The sequence below is a fragment of the Prunus mume genome, unplaced genomic scaffold (genome assembly GCF_029339155.1).
Source record: "Prunus mume cultivar Tortuosa unplaced genomic scaffold, ASM2933915v1 scaffold22, whole genome shotgun sequence".
NCBI lineage: Eukaryota > Viridiplantae > Streptophyta > Magnoliopsida > Rosales > Rosaceae > Prunus > Prunus mume.
The window spans coordinates 163,624-188,674 of record NW_028296568.1 but is presented as its reverse complement, the minus strand read 5'-3'; the positions used below and the strand labels follow the sequence as shown (position 1 = coordinate 188,674).

At 36.6% G+C, this 25,051-nt stretch overlaps 2 protein-coding genes and 2 pseudogenes across 9 annotated transcripts; 3 read left to right on the top strand and 1 right to left on the bottom strand.

Moving 5' to 3' along the window:
• The first annotated feature begins 499 nt into the window (after positions 1–499).
• Positions 500–4,516, top strand: LOC103332563 (nucleolar GTP-binding protein 1 pseudogene; annotated as a pseudogene). The gene is made up of 3 exons (XR_016123115.1): positions 500–573; positions 1,712–3,759; positions 4,193–4,516. The product of XR_016123115.1 is annotated as a nucleolar GTP-binding protein 1 pseudogene (transcript).
• Positions 4,517–5,211: 695 nt separating this feature from the next.
• LOC103344422 (nuclear transcription factor Y subunit B-2 pseudogene) lies at positions 5,212–6,235 on the bottom strand (annotated as a pseudogene).
• Positions 6,236–9,721: 3,486 nt separating this feature from the next.
• On the top strand, positions 9,722–12,925 carry LOC148914305 (uncharacterized). 2 transcript variants are annotated; one of them, XM_089043755.1, is made up of 5 exons: positions 9,722–10,079; positions 10,580–11,305; positions 11,409–11,818; positions 12,407–12,476; positions 12,626–12,925. In XM_089043755.1, the coding sequence occupies exons 2-5, from the start codon at positions 10,584–10,586 to the stop codon at positions 12,687–12,689; spliced, it is 1,266 nt and encodes a 421-aa protein (XP_088899881.1). In that variant the 5' UTR covers positions 9,722–10,079; positions 10,580–10,583; the 3' UTR covers positions 12,690–12,925. The 2 variants fall into 2 exon arrangements, with proteins under 2 accessions (XP_088899881.1, XP_088899880.1); XM_089043754.1 differs by having other exon boundaries at positions 9,722–10,084.
• Positions 12,926–13,879: 954 nt separating this feature from the next.
• LOC103332539 (protein ACTIVITY OF BC1 COMPLEX KINASE 8, chloroplastic) lies at positions 13,880–24,716 on the top strand. 6 transcript variants are annotated; one of them, XR_016123109.1, is made up of 22 exons: positions 13,880–14,510; positions 15,484–15,619; positions 16,266–16,432; positions 17,210–17,330; positions 17,510–17,610; positions 18,069–18,167; positions 18,273–18,383; positions 18,488–18,567; positions 18,670–18,739; positions 19,847–19,920; positions 20,018–20,087; positions 20,248–20,336; positions 20,863–20,987; positions 21,880–21,960; positions 22,094–22,154; positions 22,271–22,325; positions 22,418–22,516; positions 22,605–22,694; positions 23,543–23,602; positions 23,701–23,824; positions 24,203–24,319; positions 24,477–24,716. XR_016123109.1 is itself a non-coding variant. In XM_008235282.3 (21 exons), exons 1-20 carry the CDS (start codon positions 14,031–14,033, stop codon positions 23,815–23,817), a joined length of 2,286 nt encoding a protein of 761 aa, XP_008233504.2. In that variant the 5' UTR covers positions 13,880–14,030; the 3' UTR covers positions 23,818–23,824; positions 24,203–24,344. The 6 variants fall into 6 exon arrangements, 2 of the variants coding, with proteins under 2 accessions (XP_008233504.2, XP_088899873.1); XR_016123110.1 differs by having other exon boundaries at positions 24,399–24,716; XR_016123111.1 differs by having other exon boundaries at positions 24,200–24,319.
• Positions 24,717–25,051: the final 335 nt, after the last annotated feature.

Sequence of the window (25,051 nt, the reverse complement as noted above, 5' to 3'; positions counted from 1 at the left end):
TAACCAAAACAAACCAAACTGTTGGTACGGTACGGTCGGTACGTGGATAATTCGGATGAGATGTCCACCCCTAGTCCAAAGAAACCTATTTATATGGACATGGTGTGGTATAAGAATTCCAAAGTCCTTAAAACAATCCATTCAATATAGTTGCACTGCCGTTGGCATATTTTGGATACGAAAATAACGAACACTACTGACTCTGGCTAGGTTCTAATTAACAAATCAATGTTCGTCAATTCACCACAGAAAGTCCAAGAGATATTCGGTGGGGCGACGTTGAACGCCAATAAGAAATGTTTCGTGTTGTGTGATAGAGTGTATTAGGGTATAACATGAATATTTTTGATAGTTAAATAAAGTAAATAAAGTATACTTAATTAATTTTATATTTTGATTTAAATATTAGAATGTACTACTCACTTACTCAATTAATTTTAGGTTTCTTTAAATTGTAGGGTGTATTATCTTTGGTTTTACCCGAAAGCTTTTGTCCTCTTGTCAGCTAATTTACTTAGCGGCGCCGCTGCTCCTCTCAAACTCTTACTCTACGTCACGTCACTCTGTTGTAAGGTAAGTCCTCTTCGAACTGTCTTTCTCTCTTTCATATCTCTGTCAACGTATTGTTAGTATTTTTCTGAGTATCACCATCCAAGGCTTCGTCCTCTTTGGGTATGGTTCCAGCAAGTGAAGACTTATTAAGGTTTTATGTTTTGTTTTCAGTTTTCAGTTTGTTTGCAGCTTGTATTTGGTGGGTTTATTAACGGGTCAAGTTAAACACACATTAGTTCAGATTTCTTTTTGTTTTAGTCAAAATTTTACCATTTCTTATCAAGTTATAATCCATTACTAACCTTCAGTTGGTAAGGTCCTGCATTGTGTGTAGCCCCACCAGTGTTCGAGTCCCGCTTTCAGTAGTCCTCTCGAGGTTGTGGCTCAACTTGGATGCCACACGTAAGTCCTTCCGTCTCGAGGTTGTGAGTCTGCCTTAGCGCTGGTAGTGAGAGTAGCCAATCTTCCCTTAAATTTTTGGATAGCAAATAATTCGTTACTAACCAAAGTTTCAATTTTCGTTGGAAAATCTCTTTATAAGAAGCTCAACATGCATTTTTCCCTCTGTTTCATTAGCATAATTAATCCAGTTTGCATCTTTTGTGCGCCTGTATAGCAAATTATGATATTTTGTGTTGGGGACCATACTGTCTTTTGTGTTCATATTTGTCAGAGTAAAAAGAAAGTAAAATGTAATAAGGTGGGGTGGAAAGGCCAATTACAAGGACGGCTTGGTTTTTTTCTCAAGTTCTGTCAGATTTCTTTTAACAACTTTGTTTTGTGGTGTTTGACATCAATTTCCCTTTCATAGTGAAAGTTATGATTTTGGTGATGAAATTAGTGATTCATTATTTTCAGTAGAATAGGTTCACTACATGTATTTAGTTATCTCTGTTTATAGAATCCATGTTAATGGTGATTTTGTATGCCACCTGCTGGTAGGTACTGATACATGTTATATGCATTTTTCTGGTGGCTGATGTTGTGTTGGTGTGGTTATTACCATTTTTGTTTTTTTTAAACATCTTGAATATAAATTGGATGTTTTAAATCAAATGATTTTACGTGAAGATCAGTTTTTGAATTATGATATGGTTTCTACTTTCATTGTATCGTAATCAACCTTGGTGTCAACTTGATTTTATTTTTTTGTAAACAGACCAATAAGTAAACATGGTGCAATATAACTTCAAGAAGATGACTGTTGTACCAAATGGGAAGGACTTCATTGACATAATCCTATCTCGCACCCAGAGGCAGACCCCAACTGTAGTCCACAAGGGTTGTGCCATTTCCTCCCTCCGCGGGTTCTATATGCGCAAAGTGAAATTTACCGAAGATAGTTTTCAAAAGAAGCTCTCCACAATTATTGATGAGTTTCCTAGGCTGGATGACATCCACCTTTCTATGGCGACCTTCTTCATGTTCTCTACAACAAAGACCATTACAAGCTTGCACTTGGCCAGATCAATACTGCAAGGAACCTTATTGGAAAGATTTGTAAAGATTATGTGAAATTGTTGAAGTATGGTGATTCACTTTACCGATGCAAATGTCTCAAGGTCGCTGCTCTTGGCCGCATGTGCACGGTTATAAAGAGTATTGGTCCTAGTTTAGCTTACCTAGAACAAATTAGGCAACACATGGCAAGGCTACCTTCGATTGACCCTAATATCAAGACACTATTGATTTGTGGCTATCCGAATGTTGGAAAGAGCTCATTCATTAACAAGATCACTAGGGCTGATGTGGATGTCCAGCCATATGCTTTTACCACTAAGTCACTCTTTGTGGGACATACAGATTATAAATACTTGAGGTACCAGGTAATTGATACACCAGGAATTTTGGACCGCCCATTTGAAGACCGTAACATTATTGAGATGTGCAGCATCACAGCTTTGGCCCACTTGGGAGCTTCGGTGCTGTTTTTCTTAGACATCTCGGGGTCTTGTGGGTACAGCATTGCCCAACAGGCAGCTCTTTTTCACAGTATTAAGTCTCTGTTTATGAACAAACCGTTGATTATAGTCTGCAACAAGACTGATTTGCAGCCATTGGAGGGTATATCCGAAGAAGACAAGAAGTTGGTCATGGAGATGAAAGCTGATGCTATGAAGACAACGACTGGTCTAGGAGGTGAGGCTACGAATGGTGAGGGGGTACTCTTGACCATGAGCACTCTGACCGAGGAGGGGGTGATTGCTGTAAAGAATGCAGCTTGTGAGAGGTTGTTGAATCAGAGAGTGGAATCGATGATGAAATCCAAAAAGATAAATGACAGGTTAAATCGTTTTCATGTTGCAATGCCAAAGCCACGTGACAATAAGGAAAGGTCCCCATGTATACCTCTGGCAGATTTAGAAGCTAAGGCTAAGCAAGCAGCGGAGAAGGAAAAGAGAAATACAGAAAAGGATTTGGAGAATGAGAACGGTGGTGCAGGTGTATACTCTGCCAGTTTGAAGAAGAATTATATCTTAGCTAATGATGAATGGAAAGAGGATGCCATGCCAGAATTTCTTGATGGGCACAATGTATACGACTTTGTTGTTCCTGATATTTTGCTTAGGCTTGAGGAGTTGGAACAAGAAGAAGGACACCGGCAGGCAGAGGGTGATAATGATTTTGAGATGGATGGATTGGAATTGACTACAGAAGTGCAAAAGACACTGGCTGAGATAAGGAAAAAGAAGAGCTTGCTTATTCAACAACATAGAATCAAGAAAAGTACAGCAGAGAGTCGACCAACTGTACCAAGGAAATTTGACAAGGACAGGGAGTTCACAACAAAGAGAATGGGGAGGCAGCTATCAAAGTTGGGGCTTGATCCTACTATGGCTATTAACCGAGTTCGAAGCAGATCTGTCTCTACTAGGGGCCGGAGGAGGAAGAGATCACTTGACATGGATGATACTGATGGTGGTGATGCTGTGGATATGGATACACCCAACAAGAAGCAATGCATGTTATCTAGATCCCGTTCGAGGTCAAGATCTTGGCCTCAAACTGAAGTTGTCCCTGGAGAGGGGTTCAAGGACTCTGCTCAAAAGGCTAGGGCACTACAAAGGGCCAATAAATCTAATAAGATGAGAAACAGGAATGCTCGTCGTGGAGAGGCAGATAGGGTCATTCCCACTTTAAAACCAAAGCACTTGTTCTCTGGAAAACGCTCAATTGGAAAAAACCAAAGGCGTTAAAATATTTGAGGTACTCAGAGACATTGCATCACTTTCAATTCAGCTTGTCTTTGTTTTGAGCACTCATTGGAAAAAGTTATATGTTGGTTTTCCTTGTTCTCAGACCAGCTTTAGGGTATACGTATGTTTTATTCATATTACATGTTTCTTTGGGATCAAGTGCATTCGATTTTTTGTGTCTAATTACATGCATACCTCATCAACTTACGCATCCAACCATGTATTAGAATGTGGATGTGTGAGAATAACATTCTCTTAGCTACCAGATGGAAGTTTTTGGTCCATTAGGAAATGCTAGAGTCATTAATCAGTAAAATTAATCTCCTGTTTGTGTTGATTTTCACTTGATAACGATTGAGGTATTAAGACTGAAGAAGTAGATTTGTCATGTGCTCAATATTCTCTGTTGCTGCTAGCAATCAACGTACTTTTTCGTTTTGCAGGGAGGTATGCCTGTGCTGTGTTGTATTATGCACCATAGAGTGTGCTTGCTGCTGGAAAAGAACTTGGTTCTTTCATCACTGGTTCGGCAGGAGGTTGCAGCATGCCAGATCATGCAACCAGCGTCTTCACAGTTTCCTCATTTTCCAGTTGTATTTTTGTTTAGGAAATTTTGGATCTGAGATATGCCTCAGTTATAATATTTTTGGTGGATTTGAATTTACAAGACATATGTCTTTACCCTTTGCTTCTGTAATTTTGTCGTTCGACAAAATGTGAAACATGGCCCAATATTTGAATTATTATTATTTTACTTCTTTTCGGAATACCATTTCTCAATTGCTTCCAAATTTCGATGACAAAATGTATTTTTAAGAAGGTAGATAGTCTGATATCCAAATTGTGCTAGCTTGTGTCCCTCTTCCGTTCCCTCTCTATTGGTTGAGTTCATCTACATTCGTATCGATCCGTATTTTAACCAAGGATGGCCTTCTAGGTCCTCAATAGCCCTTGTATTTTGGTTGGCTATCGCATGTTCATGTGTTTTTCCCATCTTTCACACACAAAAAAAAACCCAAAAAAAAAAATCAACGGTTCTAGCCAAGTGGAAAAGGGTCTTAACTTGCAGATTAGTGACCTCAAGTTTGAACCCTTATGATACCATAGTAGTGTGTGTATATGAAATTCCCCTCTCCTCTAATGTAGACTATCGCTAATGCTAAAAAAAACACTCTATTTTAGCACTAAAACAACTACATGAGCAAGAATAGCTATCACAAATTCACGAGCAAGATTACCAATAAATACACATGAAATGTCAAGACTACCCCTCATTTATGTGCATGCTGATTTTGCTCATGAAGTTGTGATGGTGGCATTCTTACTCATGGTACCTGTTTTAGTCAAAGAAGGGTTCCAAAGGAGGATGGATAATTGTTCAGTATCTAGAAGAACAATTGTGATAGACATATGTTTCATAAGGAAGTCATAAAATTAAAATTAGAACATATGTGCTAAAATAAACCAAGGCAATTGTATCACAATATTATTCCTGTATCATTAAAACATATGGAAATGAACTCTCCAAAGCTCTCTGCTCTTTATATGTTGAGCAAAAGCATCTCCAACAAGTACTGTTAAATAAATTGCTAACCAAATGCAACAAAGATATAATTAAACATATATATAATATTTTAAGGTACCTCTTGTGTAATTTTCAACATCTACCATCCTATGCCATTATGAAGATGATGAGTTGCCAAATCTCTGTTTCCATTCACATCTCCACTCTCATTAATCCTACTCAAATTGTAAGCCCCAGCACTCACCAAATTGTAGTTTTGAGTCACTTGTTGTTGTTGCTGTTGTCCCTCAAGAAAATAGAAGCCACCATTGAAAAGATCCACCTTGGAGGTTGACATAGAAATATTATTGGCATTAAGAACTGTGTTCGTTTGATCATTGTTAGAACCATGCTGCAGATTGGTGTTTGAAGTGTTGTGATGCTGCTGTTGTTGAGAAGGGTCTTCTTCTTGTCTAGTCATGGAGTTCTTCTCCCCCTCAGTCTCCCTATACTTGTTGAGATACCCTTTCAAGGGTCCTACATAATTCTCAAATCCCAGGGTTGTCATGGCCCAAAGAAGGTCATCTCCATTGATAGTCTTCCTCTTCTCCCTCAGGCACTTGTCAGACGCTTCGCCCGTGATGAAGCTTATGAACTCAGACACACACTCCTGGACGGTTTCCTTGGCCTCCTTTGAGATCTTGGCATTTGCAGGGAAGGGACTTCTTCATGATACGGCTCACGTTAGCAATGGGGAGGAACCTGTCTTGATCTTTGGAAGAGCCGTCTGAGACATTCCCAGACAAAGGGCTTCCAACCGGGCTGGTTTGGTTTCTTCTTCCACTCATAGAGTTAACTTCAGAGTGATTGTGTGAAATAGAAAAGGGAAATGCAAGTGAAGGAAAATGTGTACTGGTTTTTCTTTTTCTTCTTTTTTCTTTCTTGTGACAAGTGTTTGTTGTGGAATCTAAGGGGAAGAGTTTGGGGTTTTAAAGCTAGCAGAAGTGGGGGAAAAAGGAAGCAAAATAGATTATTGTTTATTTTATGTTTGGTAAAAAAAAATTTAAATAAAAAAGAGAGTGGAGAGGCGGTTTGATGTGGACAAAAAAGAAAAACAAACACTGGGAGATTAGAACAACTGCAAAGGATGGTGTGGGAAGGTGTGGAATCTTTGGAGGAAGAAGAAAAAAAAAATACATGTGGTGTTAAATAATAACAAAAGAAAATCAATAATGAATTGATACTGTGACCTTTTCTGGTATGGAAGTTCCATGGGACCAAGAAGAAGAATTGGAGGTAGGACATGAAAAATAAGCAAACTCTTCCCAAATATATGTATTGGTTCTCCTTTAATCTGTTTGATTTTCATTTGTTTGCTATATGCATTGCAGGTCCTTTTCTCTTCTACCTTTGACTATAATTTAAAATTCAAATGGAATGGCAATGGAAAAATATAAAGCCTGCACGGGAGACCTTAAATTTGTTTGAACATGTCCAATAGGTGCAGTGTGTAATAAGCTATCACTGCCGGAACTGACCTCAACTTCAATTTCTTCCCGGCATGTCTTTCTTAACCTACAGTTTGATCTCAACTACTCAATTAGAAATTTATATATATATCGCTTGTGTGTACCTCTGCATCCGAGGTCACAGGTTCGATTTTTCATAAACATTGGTTGTATAAAAAAAATAATAAATAAAGAGAGCAGAACCCATTGCGCTGGTATACAAGTCACATTGCCTGTTTTCTCAAGTGTTAGTTACTTGAATTAATTAATTAATTACTTGCCTCTCTACCATTGACACTCCCTCCTCCATCTACCCTATGGTTGTTGAACCAATAAGCATAAAACACCTAAGTCTAGCAGTTGAGAACCCCAACTGTCTTAAGGCCTCCTGAAAAAAAAAAAAAAAACCTTTTCTTTTAACAGGATAAGCATTGTTTTCTTATTCGAATAACACAATGACACGTGAAAAATTTATTTCATATGTCATTGTGTTATACTGAGAATAGCAAAAAGTGCTACTTCGTTGTATGAGAATTTCTCTACTTACTAGCACCAACCAGTGCACGTAACACATCAATGTGCGCGACAGTTTTCATGCCTTGTTGTCAACCAAGGAATCAGCCACATCATCAACCAGTTGGCCTGTCTCTAGCTAGGCCCTTCTTCAGTGCTAAGTAACAAATATAGGTGGCATATATCCTGAATAAAAGTTTTGGTACATTCATAGGAGCCAGAAACCATCCCATGTTCCTGTCTTCAACAATCTCTGGAGATATTTTGTTGATCAATTTTAGACTTCAATTTACTGACCATAATAAAAATAAAAAAACTGAAAAATCTTTAGACTTCAATTTATACCAATGGATCATGGAAATATCTTCTGTTTTTCTGTAATGGAGGACTTGGTATCTTTGTTCGGCTTAAAAAGGCAAAGAAAAAAGAGGGAGGCGCATATAATGCTTAGCTTAGCCCTCTTCCTCTATGTCTTTCCAAGATTCCCTCTTGTCACATCTATAGACGTAAAGACTATCTTCTGCCTGCCACTCTCAATCTCTCAAGGCATGCAATTGAATCCCTCTATTCTCAGTTTAATTCAATAGCTTCCTCCTAATTAGTTAAACTTGCCTCTTAGTAGAGCTCTTTGTGCACGTTTAAGATTTTTCTTATTGTGTACAGAAGGTTAGTAGCTCAAGTAGTTAAGAGCAGTTACTCATACATCCGAGGACAAGCTTTTTTTATCACGTGTTCATCCGCTATTTCTTACAATTAAAGATTATTACTTATTGGAAATGAGTGCTCAAACTAATTAAGTCCTAATTACACAGTTTATCATGTAAGAGGATTGTAGCTTAAATAGTTAAGAATATTTACCATTTACTCCAAGTCGTGTGTTCGATTGTCCTCTCTTAATATAGCTTCGACTCTGAAACGTGCAAATCTGCAGTCTCCCAATCCATCATATTAAATTTAGCAAATGATTGCTTGTACTTGCTTAATTAGTTTAATACATTACTATACCTGTCGTCCCTTTTCTGTTCTTGGTCAAGTAATTGTATTTTAATTTCGTTCAGTTCGTGGATAATCACCACCTATAACTTTTAAAAACAGTATACCTTACAATAAAAATCTGAATAAACTAAATAATAAGCATAAAAATACACTCAATAAATACCTTTTGATCAGGCTTGCGACAAATGGCTTCTTAAGGAACCGCCTCTCTACCTATATGCCTCCTCTCTGTGATTTTGGACGTGTCTATGGGCATGCTGACTCGGTGACTTGCAGTCCCGCTAGTCCCGCTAATGAACTGAAAAAATAATATGAGTTCTAAGATTGATTAGTATACAAGAGTTCATTATTTTATATTGGTTTACAACATAACAAAAACACTTTTAATTTCTTTTAAATTACAAAACTGCCATTAATTTTTTAAAACAAACCCAACCCCAAAACCTTATAAAAAAACTCAAAACACTGAATAAGGTATCAAAGTAATTTAATAATCAAAATTAAATTCAATAGGGTGAGCTATTATTTTTTAAATTTTTTTTGGGCTTGTTTATAGAAATAAAATGGTGTAAGATTTATCTATATTATTAATGCGAAGAATAAGTATATGACTAAATATCTCTTTTAATAATGCCCCGACATGTTTTGACCATTAAAAGAAAAAAAGAAAGAAAAGCATATGAGCTAGACAAAGAGAGAAGGAAAATGTCTTGGCAGCTCGTGAGCCAACAAGGCTGGAGTGCTTTTCAAATCGTGTCGGATTCTTTTCATTTTTGGTTTGCTTAATGGCAGTATGGGAATGTTAATTCTCACAAAAATTAAACAAAAATGCTAGGTTTACCACATTCAAAAATGCTAGGTTTATTATATTTTTCATACCACAATTGTACCACCTCTCTAATAGAGGTGTGCCCCATTGTATTGGTGAGCTCCACTCTATTAGAGCAGATAATGTATGAAAAATGTGATAAAGATTACAAAATTAAATGGAGTACCGGTTCATCAATATGTTAATTCTCATAAAAATTAATCCCACTTTTCTGGTATGATGACACATCGTAATATTTATCAAAAAATATATCCTCCGACTGAAGACTAAAAAAAATATTTAAAAAAGGTATACTTAATTAAACAGTGGACTGGCGATATTTATCATCCGTTTTCAATTTTGTAAAACAAAAAATAAAAATTGTTAACACACATATTAACAGTTAAAAAAAAAAAAAAATTGCAAACCAAATGGATGGTCACTTTACAGATTTTTTTATTTTGGATCAGGATTGTTACTTTACAGTTATTTCTTGCATACGTTCTTGTAAAAAAGATTTATTTGTGGGTCCGTAAAAAAGAAAAAGGAAAAAAAAAAGGTTATTTCTTGGAAAATAAAAAATACTTTGAAGGGTTGACTTTGTGTCGTCGTGGTTCTCCCGCCGTTAGTTCTGACTCTCCAGAGAAAAACAGCCCACCCCCCTTCTCGTTTCCTCCCTCCTTTCCTCCTCTCTCTCTCTCTCTCTCTCTCTCTTCGATCACTTGTTAGAGAAGAAGAAGTAGAAAGCCTCTTTTACCTTGTACTCTCTCTCTCTCCCTCTTTCTCTCTCGGTCCTTCTGGGAAAGTCTCCCGTATTTCCCCAAATCTCAGGTGGTAGATTTATGGATTTGAGATGCAAAATTGGAGCGTGGGAGTTAGCCAAGTTTTTGAAAGTTATCAAATTTCCTGCAATTTGGGTGAATTCTCAGCCGTCAGATCGATTAACGCCTTGGAGTAATCTTCCCAAATAACACCTAAGTATCGGATTCCATATATATAAAGTAAGGTACTTTTTTGATGCTATCTTCATTCATGTTAATGGGTTTCATCTCTCTGTTGCTTTATTTTTTTTTGAGTAATTTTTTTAGCTTCTTTTAGCCATATGAGTTTGAACTCTGTGCTTGAAATTCTGCTCTTTTATATGGATTTTTTTTAAAACTCATTGAAGCCTTTATATGCCGTATAATTATGTGTAAACGCAACCCATTCCTTTTTTTTTCTCCCACAAATCTTAATTTTAAACCACGACTTGCTTTTACTCACACTCGTTGTGTATTTATTCTGTTCAAGAATTTTGATTATGAAGTGAGAAAGCTTTTGGATTTGTAATTTTATGATCACTTGCATGCCATGTCTCCGAGAAATCTATATCTCTGAGTTTTTGGTATGTTGTGTGCAAGTTATAGACTTGTCCTGGTAGCAAAGTGACTTGGACCGAAATTTTTTGACATCATTTTGTTACTTGGCTTGAGAAGACTGTTGCTTCTATATGTTTATGTAGGAAGATGTCACGGGGGCGGGCTAAGTCTGGTGGTTGGGCTGCCTTTGACCTTAAGCAGCGCCAGAAACAAGGCCTTGAGCCTCAAACTGACACGGACCATTTCCCACCTATACTGCATCCTTGCGAAAACGTATCGAGGAATAATGACCTTTCAGGCAGGCCTTTCTCTTGTGTACTCCATCCTGTAGATTTTCCAACTTCGACAGAGAATAGGGATGGCAAAAGACCCTTATTATATGGTGATTCTAGTGGCACTTCCATGGAAGATAATAGATCTACCAAGAAGAAGATCAGGGATCTTTACCCTTGGGCTGACGATGGCTTGATTGAGGATATTATGGCTGCAGTGGGTGATGATATTACTAAGGCCTCAACATTATTGAAAGCAATGGTTTCCCCCAGCAGCTTTGAAGAGAATAAGGAAACTGACATTTCAAAAATAAATTCCAATTCAGATATTTATCAAATTGATAAAACAAAGCATACAAGTTTTCCTCTAGAATCTGCTGCTGACATAGCTGACCTCAACTCTACTTTTGAGAAATGTCTGGAAGAGAATAACATTGAATTGTTAAATGCCCATGATTTCTGTGGGAAAAAGCTCCCTAATGATGCTGCAACTACGAAACTGACTCTGGGGAGTTTGGAGTCAGTACCCGTTGAACCTGAGTGGGAAGAGGATGATGTTTACTTGAGGCATCGAAAAGATGCATTAAGAATGATGAGGTATGCATGCTGTTCATGAATTTGCAGGATCTCCTATTAGATAAGGATCTGTTTTTGCATACTCTATGGTAGCATTGAAATTTTCCTTGTCTTAAATAAACAGGTCAGCATCTCAGCACTCTAAGGCTGCCACTAATGCCTTTGTAAGAGGTGACCATTTTTCTGCCCAACGACACTCAAACAAGGCTCGAGAGGAATGGTTGGCGGCTGAAAGCCTTAATAACAAGGCAGCCAAAAAAATTTTAAATATCAGGAATAGCAAAAATGATGTATGGAAACTGGATCTACATGGTCTTCATGCATCAGAAGCAATTCAAGCCCTGCGTGAACACCTGCAGAGAATTGAAACCAAAGTTCTATCTAATCATTCAGTGTCACCAAACGAAGTTAGGATGGAAAAGAGGATTATACGTTCTTCGTCACTTGAGTCTTTTAATTGTATGGACACAGAGAAATTGGATCAACAAAAGGCACCATCAACACAAAGACCAACATCCTTGCAAGTTATCACAGGTATTTTGTTTAATTTAACGCTGTTTATAGTTTTATATGACATAATAAACACAATCGCTAAGCATTTAAAAGTATATGTTTGCTGCTTTTCGTATGCTTAAGTACCAATATTTGAATACACTTTAAATGACCTCATTTATCAATATGAATTGTCGTTAAGTAATCCTTAGCTAGCATTACTGCATGAATTTCTTGCAGTAAATTTGTGTGTGATTTTGTGGTAATTAGTCAGTTTTATAAATTTTTTTTGGTCAAAAATTATCTTCATGTCTCAAAATCCTAGTTTTTGGATTTTATACTTTATGTTGACATAGGATTATTTAGGACAAACTTGTTTGTTTTTTGTTTTTTTCTTCATGAACAACTTATTCAATGGGATCAGGGTTCCTTTCCTTCCCTTGTAGAATTAGGATTCCAGTGAAGGCAACTTTTAAATAAACACATAAGGGAATCACTTAACCCCAATTGAATAAGTTGAGCTAGATTCTGATCATTACAATGTCTTGTTTAGAGTTAGGATGGGAATGTGTTACTCCTGATTGGCTAACAGTTATAGTATGCAACTGAGTTCTGCGTTTGTATTTGCAGGTATAGGTAATCATAGCCGAGGACAGGCTGCACTTCCAACAGCTGTGAGAAGTTTCCTCAACGATAACGGGTGATGCATCTTTCCTCTGTGCAAATGCACTCATAATTGACAGAATGGATCCTATTTTTCATTAGTTTCTTGATATGTTTGGGTCTAATAAGCTAGCAGTGGTATAGTTTAGTTAGTTTGTGTAAATGATGAAATTTTTTGTATTGCAGATATCGTTTTGAAGAGTTGAGGCCAGGTGTAATCACTGTTCGACCCAAGTTTCGTCATAGGTGATTCATCAAGTAACCAAATCAGTGTTGATGTAAAATATGTTATTGCAGAACAGAGTCTTCTGCACTTAATTTTTTAGACTAATTCATGCCCAATAGAAATCAGGCAGTTTCCTTCTCGTTATTGGAAACATATTTATGTAATCAGGTGTAAAGATTTAGTTTTGTATGATTAATAAGTAAGATACTTGTAGCAGAAGTTATGTGTTGAGTTTAAAATAAATGCATCTCATTTCTAGATATCGATCCCCTTGCCCGGTACCAAGTACCATCCATGTGTTGGTAGTAGTAGAGACGGTGGCGTTGGTGGTGTACACTGTTGTTTTCTTTTCTTAAAATTCTCGTTTATGTTTTAATTTTAGAAATAACAACTCTTTATATGAAATTTAAAGTTGAAATTTATAACTTCTAAATTCTAAGTTTATTTCTCACATGTAATCTTTCTTTATGAATACAAACAAGATAATTGGCATGTGTCAATATAAAAAGGAAAATGCTAGAGTCACCAACTTTGGACACCAACTCTTTAATAGAGCGTGAGACTCATCGGTGGCTCCACCTCTATTAGAGAGTTGGTGTATGCCTCTAGCACCACTGATATAAAAATTCTGACTTTTATCCAGATTTCAAGTTTATTTCTATCGTTCAAGTGCATAGTAAAGAGTTAAAGTCTTAATATCACAAAATGTCCCTAAGGTTTACGAAATTATATCAGATTGCATCATTCTTGTTTTTTGTGTGTCATTCGTGGTCAAGGTTAATAAGAATGCAATCTGATAGTTTTATAAACCTTAGGGACATTTTGTGATATTAAACCAGAATTAAATAGGAGAAAAGCCAAAAAAAGAAAGAAAAAAGAAGCTTTTTAACCTACCAAAGCTCAATGTTTTTTTTTTTGAGGTTCAAAACAAAACCAAAACCAAAACATAAGCATTGAACTAAATTGTTCTTTTTGGACACCGAATCTTTGCAGTCTCACAAATTTCTCGGCCTGACACGTAAGCGTGGAAGTGTCTAAAGCAATCTCATGCTTACAAACAAAAATACCTTTGTGGCGCGACACGGCCCGCGAGAGTTCTCGCAGCCAATGAGGAGCCTCCGTTCTCCAAAACACTCATCCTCCCAATTGCCACGTGTCCTCCCCACCTCCACCCCTTTCCCTCCCTTTTCTTTATTTCTGTTTCGCCCCTTCACAAAATAACCTTATTTTCCTCATTTTCATCTTCCTCCCACTCCAGCAGACTTTCTGTCTTCTTCTTCTTCTTCTTCTTCTTCAATCTCTCTCTCTCTCCGGCCATGAAAATTGGGGGTTAGGGTTTGATCAAATTCTTGATTCTTTCCAACAATGGCTACTTGCTCTCTACCTATTGCGGAACTCACCTTTCTCTCACCGCAAACCACTCCCAAACGCCGCCTTTCTGTTTCAAGAGTTTCTCTTTCTAAAATCTCTCTCTCCGGATACCCGAGGTGTGGTATTCAGTCCCGAATCAGAGCGATTAAAGAGGACGGCCTTGTGGTTGAAGAGAGGGAAGCCGAATTGATCAAGAAAGTGAATGGCGTGGACTTGAGTGGAAATGGAGCTGGTGTTAGTACTAGTGGTAGCAGTTACGGGAGCAATGGCTCAGTGAAGAAGTACTCGAATGGCAGTGTGAATGGGGTGAGTAATGGGAGCTTGGTGAAGTTCGTGAATGGCAATGGCGTGGCAGCGGAAGTGGTGGAAGAAGTTGAAGTTTTGGAGTCGAAGGAGGGAGGAAGGAAGAAGAATATTGAAGAAAATGGAAAGGAAGATGCGTGGTTTAAGCGAACAGGGCAACCAAAAGTCGAGGTATGATTCCATGATGTTGATTTATTGGTGTTCCATTGGGTTGTCTTTGAGGAAGTGTCTGAACTTGGAAACTAAGTTAGTATTTTGAACTTGGAGTTGGTAAGAAAACTTCAATTTTGAATGTAGATGCGAGATGTCGATATAGGTTTGTGGAATATTGATTGAAACCCAAACTGGTTAGGTTGCACAAACAGAAAAATTATTGATCTACATTTGGAATTTGTGGACTAGAATTGCAATTTATAGACCCGAGGCTTTGCGACCTAAAATGCAGTTTCAATGCTGCCATGTTACTCCCTATACAAAAAAAATGCGTCATCTTACTTAAGATGTAGGGAGAAGTTATAAAATTGAGCAATCTATGGGGTAGTGGTTCCAATGGCATAGTAAGATGATATTTTTCTTATTACTATTTTAGAGATCATAATCTTTCCATTATTTTTTTCTTTGTACTTTTCATTAGGGTTACAAATATTACCATTTTCGGTATCTGTTGTTTTGGTTGATTGCAACCCTTAATTGTTAGGGTTTAGGGTTTCAATTCTAGCCTTAATTGTTTTATATAGCATTCAAGCAGTATCTATTAAGGAAACAATCATTGACAAAGTATTCGTAGTAATACTGATGGTTTAAGTTACTCTTGAACTGGCCCGATTTTATGGTATGGGGATGGGATGTAAGGTGGTTAACAAGAGAAATAGAAACTGAAACAAAAGTGGTTCAGGAAAATCTTTTTAAGGAGATCGTTGATCTTGATAGAGGTCCAGTTCAGGCTTTAATGATAAATAGATGCTTCTAGGACTTTATTGCAAACAATATTGCGTGTAAAGTAGCTTCATGCAAAGATTTTGAGTTTGCTGTATAATATTGAGATGGCTTAGTTTTCTAATTTTATAGGTTGCTTCCTTTGTATTTGAGTTTTGCTATGTGCACATGCGTGCCATATTATTATGGTACTATTTGGTTTTTGCAGGTTTCTGTTGCACCTGGTGGCCGTTGGAGTAGATTCAAAACTTACTCGACAATTCAGAGGACCTTGGAAATATGGGGATTTGTTCTAACATTCCTCATAAAGGCTTGGTTGAACAACAGAAAATTCACTTACAAAGGTTAGTCACTTCCAGTACAATGAAATTTTAAAAAGTCAAATGCATAAATTCTTCATTTTTACTTTCCAAGTGAGAAATAAACCAAAAATGTAAGAAGTATTTCAAACAGGGAAGTCCTTGCAAAGTGCATGTAATAACAGTTGTAGAGACTTATTCCCACATTCTATAAATGCTTTCTAATTCTACAATATATTAGATATTGAAGAGGAACAAGCTATTCAAGTTGGCAGCATTCACCCCCACACTTTTTAGATATCATTTTGTGAAATTACATATGACATTTAAAGAAACTGAGGGTAGCAGTGCTGTGGCAGCATCCATGTCATATGGGCATTGCCATGGAAAACACTCTAAAAAAAGGATGGGGTTCTGCCTTTGTGGCAGTGCTGACTCCCCCATGCAATATCTAGAAAAAGACAAACAAAAAATGATGGATGGGCTGAGCAGTTTGGGTATGATAATAACACTGCCTGATAGTTTTGTTTTTTGTTTCTCATAAAAGAATGGCTCACAGCAATTAAGTCTTCTCGGCATAAATTGATTTTTGTTGGAATCTAGAATCTTTTATCTAGGCATCCATCTTTAAGGTAGCTGGACTGTGTGGTATTTGGTGCTTGCATCTAATTTAAGGAAAACGAATGTTCAGGGGGAATGACAGAGGAAAAGAAAACCTTGAGGCGTAAGGCCCTTGCCAAGTGGTTGAAGGAGAACATTTTGAGATTAGGTCCAACATTCATCAAAATTGGCCAGCAGTTCTCCACAAGAGTGGACATTCTTGCTCAAGAATATGTTGATCAATTGTCAGAACTTCAGGTTGGAAATGCTTAAATTCAATGTCATTGAGATTGCATTATTCCTTCTGTATGCTTCTGTTCTTGTATCCTACTCCTAATGTGTAACTCTGTTAATTTCTTCCTGGTCAACAATTATTTGTTGGACATGAAGCCTTGCACTTGAGATGTGTTTTTATTTATTTATTTCACTCTCTTTGTTTAAAAGTTGGCCATGCAAGAAGATGGGATTTGTTAGGTGATAAACATAGATTTCTCCACCTTCTTACGTGCCTGGGTTGTGGCGCCAGGTGTTTTAATAAATAAACTTACTTATCAAAATTTGAATGGAAAAATTAGAGCTTTAGAGAAGGTAGAAGAAGAAATCACATTTTTATTTTCAGTACTTGATGACCTAAAATTGCATTTTGCTTAATATGGCAATCTAATAATTTTTGTATGGGTTAGTACTATACAGTGCTGATATATTATTACACATTTGTAACTACGTCATGAAATATATGTTTTTTTTTTAATCATGTAAACTAGCTTAGTGTCTAACTTTTATCCATGTTTGACTCTGAGCATGCCGAATATGTAACAACGTATGTTTTTTTAATCAACTAAACCTAGCTTAGTTTCTCAAATTTTCCCATTTGTTTTCTTTCGTTTCTACTTTTTATATTATACTATTTATCCAATCAGCTATTTAAAAGTAGAGGCAATTTCGTTTTTTTCTTATCCTTTCTCAAACATGCTCAGTTGCCTATCTGTAAATTGTTGATTCTTAAGGCATAACTAAGTCACAGTTTAATTTCAGGATCAAGTTCCTCCTTTCCCATCAGATACAGCTATTTCTATTGTTGAAGAAGAGCTTGGTGCTCCTTTGAAAGATATATTTGATCGGTTTGACTATGAACCAATAGCTGCTGCTAGTCTTGGTACTTCTTATTTCATTTCTATGATTTCTGACACTGAAATTTGTGCAATCAACATATTAATATTCCTTTTTCTTTAAAAGGAATGAGAAATCAGAAAATGAACCTATAGCTTAATTGTTTTTTGGTTATGAATTTGATAAGAGATGAAATATGAGAATGTGGTATCATCCCTTATGCAGGTCAGGTCCACCGTGCAAGATTGAAGGGACAGGAAGTTGTTGTTAAAGTACAGAGGCCTGGACTGAAGGATCTTTTCAATATTGATCTTAAGAACCTGAGGGTCAGTTTTTCATATTGGCTTACGATTCTAGATTAGTAACTAATTCTGGGGTTTTTTAATGTTTTATATTTTCTCACAAGAAGATTGGAACCTAGGATCTACCCTCACCCTACCCATCCATGCCAATTGAGCTAAGGTCATGGGCAATGCTCGGGGTAATTTAGGTTATCAATGATTTATCTTATCATGGTTGGATTCCTTTTTATGTTTTTTTCCCCACTTTGATCGACTTGCCAAAGTTGTGAATTTCCATTTTATGTCTTTGTTGGCATACATGAATTTACTATGTGAACTGTGTCATTAGAAACTGATAACGGTCTTGCTACTCAGTTTTGTTCTCTTGTGTGTATGTTCTTGTTTTACTTTGTTGTACATGAAACACAAAAGATTCCTCTTGATCTCGTGAGGGTTATGGAAATTCTGATGAGCTTCGACATATTGGTCATTTTCTTTTCCAGGTAATTGCAGAATATCTTCAAAAAATTGACCCAAAGTCTGATGGTGCGAAGAGGGATTGGGTTGCTATCTATGATGAGTGCGCAAATGTCTTATATGAGGTATTGAGATCCCCCTTGATTGCTTTAACCTTTTCATTTGTAATACAGTTTTCGTATTACTATTTATTTAGTAGATGGGTAGCTAATAACTTTGAAGTTTTCCAGGAGATTGATTACACCAAGGAAGCTGCTAACTCTGAACTATTTGCAAGTAACTTCAGAAACATGGATTATGTAAAAGTCCCAACAATAGTATGGGAATACACTACACCACAGGTTTAAGCTTCCAGCAATAATTAATTTTTAGCTGGTAGAACATTAACAAGTTTGTTATTATGATTGTCTTTCTAAAGTCCAACTTCCTGCATTATTATTATTAGGTTCTGACAATGGAGTACGTCCCAGGGATCAAAATTAACAAGATAAAAGCTATAGATCAATTGGGCATTGATCGGCAAAGGTCAATATAATTTCATGTCTTATATATCCTGGTTAAAATCATGTTAACATGACCTCTTCTTATCACTCCTGATGCTTCTTATATCAATTTGAACTTCCTCAGGTTGGGTCGATATGCTGTTGAATCATACTTAGAGCAAATTCTGTCTCATGGATTTTTTCATGCCGATCCTGTGAGTTTTTGCTGTTTTATTCAATTTTTGGTGCTCACACATGTTTATGATGTCAATAAAAGTGGAATTTCATATGGAGTTTGAAGATTAAAAAAAGAAATCCCTCCAGTGGATTTTACTTGCACAAACCTCACCTCATACCAAGTAGAGGGCTGTTAGGGGCCAACTTTCATGCTATTTTAGGTGTGAACGATGTGAGCATGGACACGAATAGTTTTGGTTCTATTGGCATAATAGAAGTGCAAAAAAGAAAAAAAAAAAAAAAAAAAAAAGGTTGAAGAAAAAAGGGCGGAGCAGAAAAGCAGTATAGGGTCATAGCATCGATGGGTATAATGGCAAGGAGGTGGTGGTTCCAATAATAGGCTACAGCAACATCTGGTGGTAGTTGAAGAGATATGCCTGATTTTCTGTCAATAACTAATGGGGCAGTGGTATGGTAAAAGTACGGTAGCACCGATGTTGGTTTTATTGTTGGCTGAGATAGTGGTTATGTTTGTGCGGGTCCCAGGTTAGTCTTGATAGTTCTTTTGGCACTATGAGAGGGGGTTTTTTGCTTTAAAATTTCCATCTCTATTCGTTGCCTTGTATTTAATAATTAATACTGGGAAAACCTCACAAGTGTGATGTGGATGTGGATGTGTATGTAAGAGGAGTACCACTCCTAATCCATGGTAATAGTATTTGACATTATGCCCTCCTGTAGTTCCATTCTCACTGTGATTGTTCACTTACGCATCCTCAAGGAAAATACTAAACATGTCTGCTGTATTGTGTGGTCCAAAATGCAATCCCTGAGACAATTGTGTCATAAGAGGAAAGAAATAATGAGCATAATACTTAAACGAAACAGGTCGTTCTTAGATGCATAGGTAATCCCTCATGGCTGTCACATTGGAGTAATAATGATTAGATTCATGTTCTCTAATCTCCTAGCTGTAATATAGCCCATAGTGAGCTTTTCTGATTCCCACTTTCTCAAATTTATAGGGATCAATATTTATGTTGCACACGAAAAAGCTGCGGCGTTCCTGTTTCTTGATTACATATACTAGCATTTAATATCACCTGCCAATGTGTAACCACAACTTTGTTTTACCCTTGATGCAGCATCCTGGAAATATTGCCGTGGATGATGTCAATGGTGGAAGATTGATTTTTTATGATTTTGGAATGATGGGAAGGTATTTCCTTCTGTGCTTCCTAATCTACAATTGACCAATAACCACTCTGAAGCTTTTATTTATTTCTGAATGTATTTTTCATATTTGTATCTTGCAGTATCAGTCCAAACATTAGAGAAGGTTTGCTGGAAACATTTTATGGAGTTTATGAGAAGGATCCAGATAAGGTTTTTTAATCGTTTCCTTTTGTTTTAATATTTGAAGGATAGTAGCCTCCGATCATGGTTAAGGCTATGAAATTACTAAATTAACTTGAATTAATTATACCATGGTTCCATTTTGTGTCTATGATCCACCAATTGATGGAAAGTATTTATACTGGTGCAGGTCCTTCAGGCAATGATTCAGATGGGTGTTCTTGTGCCTACTGGAGATATGACAGCTGTGAGACGAACAGCACTATTCTTTCTTAACAGGTGCTTTCGATAGAGAGGAAACAGAGAATTTGAATATAGCATGGGTCCCTTTTTCGCTTATTAATATTTTTGTTTAGTGGTTTGTTTTTGGGTTAAAATTTTAAATTCCCTGATGTTTGAGCAATTCAAGAGCTACTTGGCCAATAATGCTTCTGTGGCAAATCAGAATTATATAAATATGACTGGTAGTGCTACATAAACTTGCAACGTGCAACATAAGACCAACTATATCATCTTTTGGTTTGAGTGGAGTTTTTATTTAGGTTGGTCTGCTGTCATGCTTGCATCAGTCATGAACGAACAATTCTATTATTTCTGTTGTTGTAAATTGTCTTATGGGCTGGGGCGTAATTTTCATTGACTGACAGCCAGTTATCCTTGGATGTAAGCAAGATGTTAGGTTAAAACATACCTTGTTTACTTTGATTAGTGATTCCAAAGTGAGAGGTAGATAAGTCCCAGCAGAACAAGTTTCAAATCTTTACTCTATTTCTTGAATTCTTTTCTGAATGCTCAAATTTTGCAGTTTTGAAGAGCGTCTTGCTGCACAGAGAAAAGAGAAAGAAATGGCAACAGCGGAACTTGGGTTTAAAAAGCCATTGAGCAAGGAGGAAAGGATAGAGAAAAAGAAGGAAAGGCTTGCTGCAATTGGTAATTCACCTGTTTTGAAATCTAGTATCCATGATATGGCTCTATACCTGACTATAGTTTTGGAATTTCGCAACTAACTATTTGATTTGGAGGCTCAGCTCAGTTTGCAATCAATAGCATGATAAGCATGAGAGTTTAAGTCAAGTCCTGCATTTAAAGGCATTTTTTTGCCAATAGAAATAATTGTATATAGCTTTACAGTGTCCAGCTTCTTGTTTAATTTAGTAATAAGAACTGCTTTCGAGTGGCTGATCATTTATACTGGGACCAATTCATGGCATGTCTAGTTTGAGACAGAGTCAGGAAAGTCTCTAAGATCAACCAGTAGTTTAAAAGACTTCTCAGTCCATATGTATGTATAAGTTAGTATGTAATGTGACCCGCTTACTTTATTTGGTTTACAATTGAATAAATAAATTAACGAACACTGGATCCTCTATTCATATCTCAAATATTTTCTGATTTGGCTAGACTTTATTCTTTTTAGTTCCTTATTGAGTAAAGTCCAAATAATATTTTGGGGTTTTCCCTATCTATGGCCTACAGATATGAAGTTATGAAACTAGTTATTTAGGCCTTTGGGTAAAGTTCAGCCACCTGGGCTTATTAAAATGATATGTGTGATCAGGGGTCTTATGAGTTAAACGTATTTACGTACGAAGTTTTCTTGCCTGATTGTGTTAACATTTCTTTTTTAAATTATGTAAAATTTGAGTCTGGGCTTTAACTGTAATTAAGGGTAAGCGGTTTTTGTCCAGTAGCTGGATTTCCCAATCTGAGATTAGTTAGTTGTGAAAAGTTTCCACAGAAATTGATGCAACACATATCTTATTGCACGTTTTTCCACTGCATATTGATGCCTGCTACTCGTACCTTGCATTCCTTTTAACAGGGGAAGATTTATTAGCCATTGCAGCAGACCAACCCTTCAGATTTCCTGCAACATTCACATTTGTTGTTAGAGCATTTTCAGGTAATGTAATAGGAATATGGCGGAGACATTTTTCATAGGAGAAAGAATGTATATATGCATGCATTTTACATTGCTTATTGCACATGTTTATATATCTCATCTCTAATTAGATTTATTTATTCTCTGTTTTCAGTATTGGATGGGATTGGGAAGGGTCTTGATCCTCGATTTGATATTACTGAGATTGCCAAGCCGTGAGTATAATTTTAGGTTTAATATAATTTCAAAGTATTTTCATCGAAACCCTCTAAGGTTGTGCAAGTTTTACTACCCTTTGTTTTTGACAAATCTTGGATGCTCTGCCTTGTAGCTACGCACTGGAATTGCTAAAATTTCGTGAAGCTGGAGTTGAAGTCATTCTAAAGGCAAGCTTGGACCATCTGTATTAAAATGTCTTATAGTACAATGTTCTAATACAAACCACGTATTCTTACACTCAAACTTATAAATGTTCCAGGACCTCCGAAATAGATGGGACAGGCAGTCTCGTGCATTCTATAACTTATTTAGACAGGCTGACAGAGTTGAAAAGCTTGCCGAAATTATTCAAAGATTGGTACCAATTAATTTATTCTGTGCACTAATAATATGACTGAATATTTGTTATAATTTCTCACTTGTGGATGTCCGTGATTTATTTATAGGAGCAAGGCGATCTGAAACTTAGAGTTCGGACTTTGGAATCTGAGAGGGCATTCCAGCGGGTCGCAACAGTTCAGAAGACTGTAGGAAATGTGAGTTCTGCTGGCTCATGATCTAGTGTTGCACATATCATACTTATCTTTTGGGGAATTTGTTTCTATGCATAGTAACCTTTTATGATTTAAATTGTCTTTTGTTTATGCGGTTCCATCAGCTATAGACAAAAGATAGTTGCTAAAGGCTTATTGAGCTTTGGCTCTTTCCTCCCATCCCCAAGCACTAGTGGATTTCACTTCAATGATTTATCAACATTTTCTAAATGCACCAAGTTATTTGGATGATAAGTGTAACATATCTAGATATCAAATATACCAGCTTTCCTAGTAACATTATTGAATGACATTTAAAATGAAGCACTTTGATAGCCATAGAAGAAAGAAAGTTTGGTAACTTTTCTGAGTGTCGTCTTAAGTTCTTAACTAAGTACACATGTACAGTTTCTGTATCTCTCTTATCTGCTACATCTTATGTCAGAATTTTTTTTCAAAATAAAAAAGAAACGTACTTTAGTTATATGCATTGTTTACTTCAACTAGTTGAACAGCTCATTAGACAGAATATTGTGTCAATGTTTGTCTGTGTCATTTGGGAGTAATGGCATGCCCAACATAGGCAGGCCGGGTGAGACAGATGGACTGAAGCAATAGACATGCTTTAATGTGATTAACTGATTTAGTTTTGAATTCAAGCTGTGTGCGGGTAATTAGCTTTACAGAATTAGTAATTGTACGTGAGAGTAAGCTGCTGTTTAATATGAGTCTAAAGATCTGTATGGTCTTGATAATAAGTTCAATGTCATAAATGATATTAGAATAAGTTTGAAATGGTTATAATAATACCTACTCCATTGATTTTGATCTTCAATATGACTACTTTGCAGGCAGTTGCTGCTGGAAGCCTAATAAATCTTGCAACGATCTTGTATATTAATTCCATTCGAGTAAGCTATCAAAATTGCTTTTGGTATATATGACATCGTGTTGCCTGTTGCCAAATTTTACTTAATGCTCATTTCTGATGCTTTCTATTTCTTTCCAGTTTCCTGCCATTGTAGCATATGTCTTCTGTGCATTTTTCGGCCTTCAGGTTCTCATAGGCATTATAAAGGTAAAGAAGTTTGATGAGCGGGAGAGGTTGATAACAGGAACTGCTTAAACAATTGGTGAGTGAAACTTATTCTATTGATCTTTGTCTCTGAAATTATTGAAGAGTCTTACCACAGTCATCAGAGGAAAAATATGTGGTCCATAAATGATTATTGTTAATTCTTTCAGAAACCAAATAGGCAAATACTGCTGTCCATAAAGGGTTAGATTCTTCGTAGTTGGTCTATTAATGTACAAGAATACTTGTGTGACTGCTATTTGCAACTATACAGTTCTGCTCATTTTTATTATCCTATTCTATAGGCAGAGTGAATTGATCTACCTGTTCTTGCTGATAAACATGAAATGCTCCTTATTTTTATTCTCCTCATAATATGTACTGAAACGTTTGCTTTACATATTTTGTGGAACTTTCGGTCCATTTTTTCAAGCAGTGATCCAGCTCACGGTTTACAAGTCAACCTTCTGATCCTCGAAGAGAATTAGGATCTTGGGATTACTGTAACACGGTACTTCTACCAACAATATGATTCTGAACTTCCAGCTCGCAGGTTTGTGATGCATGTTTAGATCCCGAACATGGGCTGTTCATCCAAAGTTTAATAAGAGTTGGTTTTATCTCTTTGTTAGGTTAGGTTGGCTATTGCCATTTTGTTGCCATTGTCCCAAATTGATGTCTCCAAATGAAGATATGTCGTCATTTTTCAGGTTGATGACTGTATAGGGCAGCTTGTAGCCCAAATGTAGAGTTCTTTGTAACAATCTTGTAGCTAAGAGCCTCACAATGGCAGTCTGTGGTCTCCCATCAAAATTTGACGTGGTCGAATGTGCATATTTGTTGTATAATGTTGTATCATGTAGAGTTTTTGTTTTCTTTTTCTATATGTAAGCATGCAATAAGCATGCAACGTATAGCCATAATTGAATAAGAGTGTTGCAGTTTTTGAATCCGTGCAGCTTATCATGTAAGCTATAGGCCGTCTTTGCATATAGCTGCAAGTTTATTTACTAAGACTTGTATTTTAAACATCAGTTGCTTTCTTTTTGTCCAAAGTGGAGGGAGTTGACTTTGCTATGTTCTATCTCTTGCACCAACAAAAAAGAGTGTATTTTACTTGCATTCTTTTTTAGGTCCCTTAGGAACTACGTCAGTTTGATCCCGTCAAGGGTACGTAGGCAGTCTAGCATCCCATTAGACGCAACCGCAACCAAATTTGAATCCTTGGTTTATTCTAACCAAATTCGCTAGAATACTTTTCCAAGTGCAAATGTCCATTTTAGAA

What these genes read in the sequence shown, in the direction of transcription:
- LOC103332539 (XM_008235282.3), top strand. Translation starts at nt 14,031, where the DNA reads ATGGCTACTTGCTCTCTACCTATTGCGGAACTCACCTTTCTCTCACCG. An exon ending in GATTTTGGAATGATGGGAAG is followed by an intron (nt 19,921 to 20,017) that starts GTATTTCCTTCT and finishes TGTATCTTGCAG; the next exon opens with TATCAGTCCAAACATTAGAG. An exon ending in GGAAAGGCTTGCTGCAATTG is followed by an intron (nt 20,988 to 21,879) that starts GTAATTCACCTG and finishes TCCTTTTAACAG; the next exon opens with GGGAAGATTTATTAGCCATT.
- LOC148914305 (XM_089043755.1), top strand. Translation starts at nt 10,584, where the DNA reads ATGTCACGGGGGCGGGCTAAGTCTGGTGGTTGGGCTGCCTTTGACCTT. An exon ending in GATGCATTAAGAATGATGAG is followed by an intron (nt 11,306 to 11,408) that starts GTATGCATGCTG and finishes TTAAATAAACAG; the next exon opens with GTCAGCATCTCAGCACTCTA. An exon ending in AGTTTCCTCAACGATAACGG is followed by an intron (nt 12,477 to 12,625) that starts GTGATGCATCTT and finishes TTTGTATTGCAG; the next exon opens with ATATCGTTTTGAAGAGTTGA.